At 58.7% G+C, this 2,724-nt stretch overlaps 1 protein-coding gene across 1 annotated transcript; it reads left to right on the top strand.

Annotated features, from left to right (window-relative positions):
- Positions 1–330: 330 nt before the first annotated feature.
- LOC108524734 (uncharacterized) lies at positions 331–1,912 on the top strand. The gene is made up of 4 exons (XM_017865813.1): positions 331–873; positions 1,260–1,307; positions 1,393–1,502; positions 1,668–1,912. Exons 1-4 carry the CDS (start codon positions 346–348, stop codon positions 1,879–1,881), a joined length of 900 nt encoding a protein of 299 aa, XP_017721302.1. The 5' UTR covers positions 331–345; the 3' UTR covers positions 1,882–1,912.
- Positions 1,913–2,724: the final 812 nt, after the last annotated feature.

Here is a 2,724-nt window from a genome sequence, read left to right as displayed (position 1 = left end):
GGGGGTCCAGGGCTCTGAAGGGAGCCCCATCTCATCTCTCACCCAGAAAGAGGTTGTGCAGGACCCTGCTGTTCTCCCTGCCCCATCTTCCTCAGTGGACAGGGTGTCCCCCACCCCAGGAGGCACCTGTGCCCCAGTGCCAACAGGAGCAGAGGCCAGCACGGAGTCCCAGCTTGTCTCTCACCCCACTGAGGGCAAGATGTGCCCAGAGACATTGAGGGAGGAGGATGAGGTGGCCCTGGCCACTGACCTGGAGATATTCCTGGATACCCTGTGGAGCATGGAGCCCCCGAGATCTTCCGCACTCACCGGCTGCCACGAGCCCCTCGCTCCTCCTACCTGTCCATGTATGCCACACTGCTTGCCATTGAGGAGGACCAGCCAGGGCCATGGGTGCTGGGCCCCAGCCCCCAGGAGGTGCCTTCACTGGAAGAGAAAGAGGAGGAGGAGGAGGAGGAACCAGAAAACCCCTATCTAAGTGATGACGAGAAGCTTCAGCGCAGGCAGGAGAAAGCTGGGCCCAACCCCTCCTGGGACCTCCACCCTGCCAGGCCCACCCAGGTCTCCTGCTCTCCTCTTGAGATGATGAAGCAGCATGTAGCAGGAACCAAGGGCCCCCACTTAGAGCTGGGGTTGGAATTGCAGGGAGGCAGCAGACCCACTTCCCGTCTTGGAGGCAGCCTTCTTTTCGGCAGTCTGGTGCCTGCCACCAAGGAGGTCTCCACCCCGGAACCGCTGGGCACAAAACTATCTGCCCTGCTGCCCCATGGGGCACTGGGGCTCAGGAAGGTGCCAGGACAGTTGCCCCTGCTTTGCAGTGAAAGACCATCCCTGACGGAGAAGCTTGCCTGTGCCCTGCCCCTAGAGGAGTGGGTAAGTGAGGCCTTGGGTGGTGTGAAGAGAGTGGTGCTGGGAGTCAGAGTCGGGGGGCAGAGCCTTCTGTCTGAAGGCTGGTTCAGTTGACCTGTGCAAGCCACATCTCTTGGGCCTCAATCTCCCTATCCCTACTGTGGATTCCAAAGGGCATGGGGGCTCCAAGATCCTGGGAGCTGAGGAAGGCGAGTGATGAGCACCAAGCTCCTGGGACAGGGTGATGAGTCCTCTGGGGGTTGGGAACAAGTGTGAGCATCCTCTATGTACCAGCTCGTTGGGGGTGGGGGTCAATAGGGAGGATGTGGGATCTTTGGAATGGCAGATTGTGGGGAGGCAGGAAAGAAGTGACACCACAGGACTTACTTTATCACCTGCCTCCGTTTCAGAGCCCAGCCTTAAAGACCCAGGGCAAGCCGAACACCAGGCCTGGAAAGGTAGGGCTGTGGGGGCAAGCAGGTGGGGGCAGCAGGAGGCAGGGGCCTGGGGTCAGGGCCTGAAGACCCCTCTGTGCCTTCTCAGGTGATCTTCTCGGAGTCTGGCTGCCAAGGCAGTGGCAGGGAGGTCTGGGGAGACATTGTTGATGCCTCAGGCTGGGCCCCTGTAGCCTCCATAAGGGTAGTTCGAGGCTGGTGAGTGGGGAGTGCCCAGCAGGGCACCTGGCTGTGAACCCGGTGGGGGGTTCAGAGGGGAGTGAGAAGTGACCAGGCCAGCCTGGGAGAAACCCCATCAGCTACCCAGCAGCCCTGGGCACATACTCCTCCCCATCTGTGACCCTGGAATCTCTGTGCCCACAGCTGGGTGCTGTACGAAGAGCCAGAGTTCCGGGGTCAGAAGCTGGTCCTGCCTGAAGGAGACATGGAACTCAGAACCCCAGGGACAAAGTGGAGTCCCCAAGGCATCGGCTCCCTAAGGAGGGTTGTCTGGGTGAGTGAGTTGCAGGTGGGAGACGACCTCGAGGTGCCTAGAGTTGAAATCCCCGAGGCCGGGAGCAGTGACTCATGCCGGTAATGCCAGCACTTTGGGAAGCCAAGGCAGGTGGATCGGCTGAGGACAGGACTTGGAGACCAGCCTGGCCAACATGGTGAAACCCTGTGTCTACTAAAAATACAAAAATTAGCCGAGTGTGGTGGCATGCGCTTGTAATCCCAGCTTCTCAGGAAGCTTACTTGAGCAGGAGAATTACTTGAACCCGGGAGGCGGAGGCTGCAGTGAGCCTAGCTTGCACCACTGCACGCCAATCTGGGTGACAGAGTGAGACTCCATTTGAAAAGAAATTCCTGGGAGAGATCTTACGGGGGTAGCGGGCAGAGGGGCTTAATATGGACTAGTCTGTAGATTCCTGACCATGGATCTGACTGGGGAAGAAAGAGATTCTGGGAATTGGGCAGCCTGGGTTGAGGCCAAGCTCAGCTTGGGAAAGCAGCCTGGGGAAGTTTGAGTGCATGCTCAAGCAGGAAGGGGAGAGAGCAGCAGAGACAAGGTGGGAGGGGATGTTCGGGTTACCTGCCCCCCAGGGGCCAGCTTGCAGGCCCCAAGTCAGACCTGAGGTGCCAGGCATGTTTGCTCATTCATTTGCTCACAGATCCTCACTCATGTCTAATATGTGCCAGGCACCAGTGCCAGACAATGGGCAGTGGGGGGAGATCCCCTCTCTGCCCTGCAGTACTTACAGTCAAGCTAGGCTGTGAGGATTGGGTTTAGAGCAGGGATGCCATATAACCAGACTAGGGATTTATAAACATCCCACTGGCTGCCAGGTGGAGAAAAGAGGGATCCTGGAGAGAGGGAGACCAGGACGGGCTGTGCTTTCCAGCCAAGGGGCACCTCTGATTTTTGAGGAAGGGCTCTGTG

This window comes from Rhinopithecus bieti, unplaced genomic scaffold, assembly GCF_001698545.2.
Source record: "Rhinopithecus bieti isolate Rb0 unplaced genomic scaffold, ASM169854v2 repeat_20262, whole genome shotgun sequence".
Taxonomy (NCBI): Eukaryota; Metazoa; Chordata; class Mammalia; order Primates; family Cercopithecidae; genus Rhinopithecus; species Rhinopithecus bieti.
Note: the sequence above shows the minus strand (reverse complement) of the source record. Positions and strands in the feature narration are given on the sequence as shown.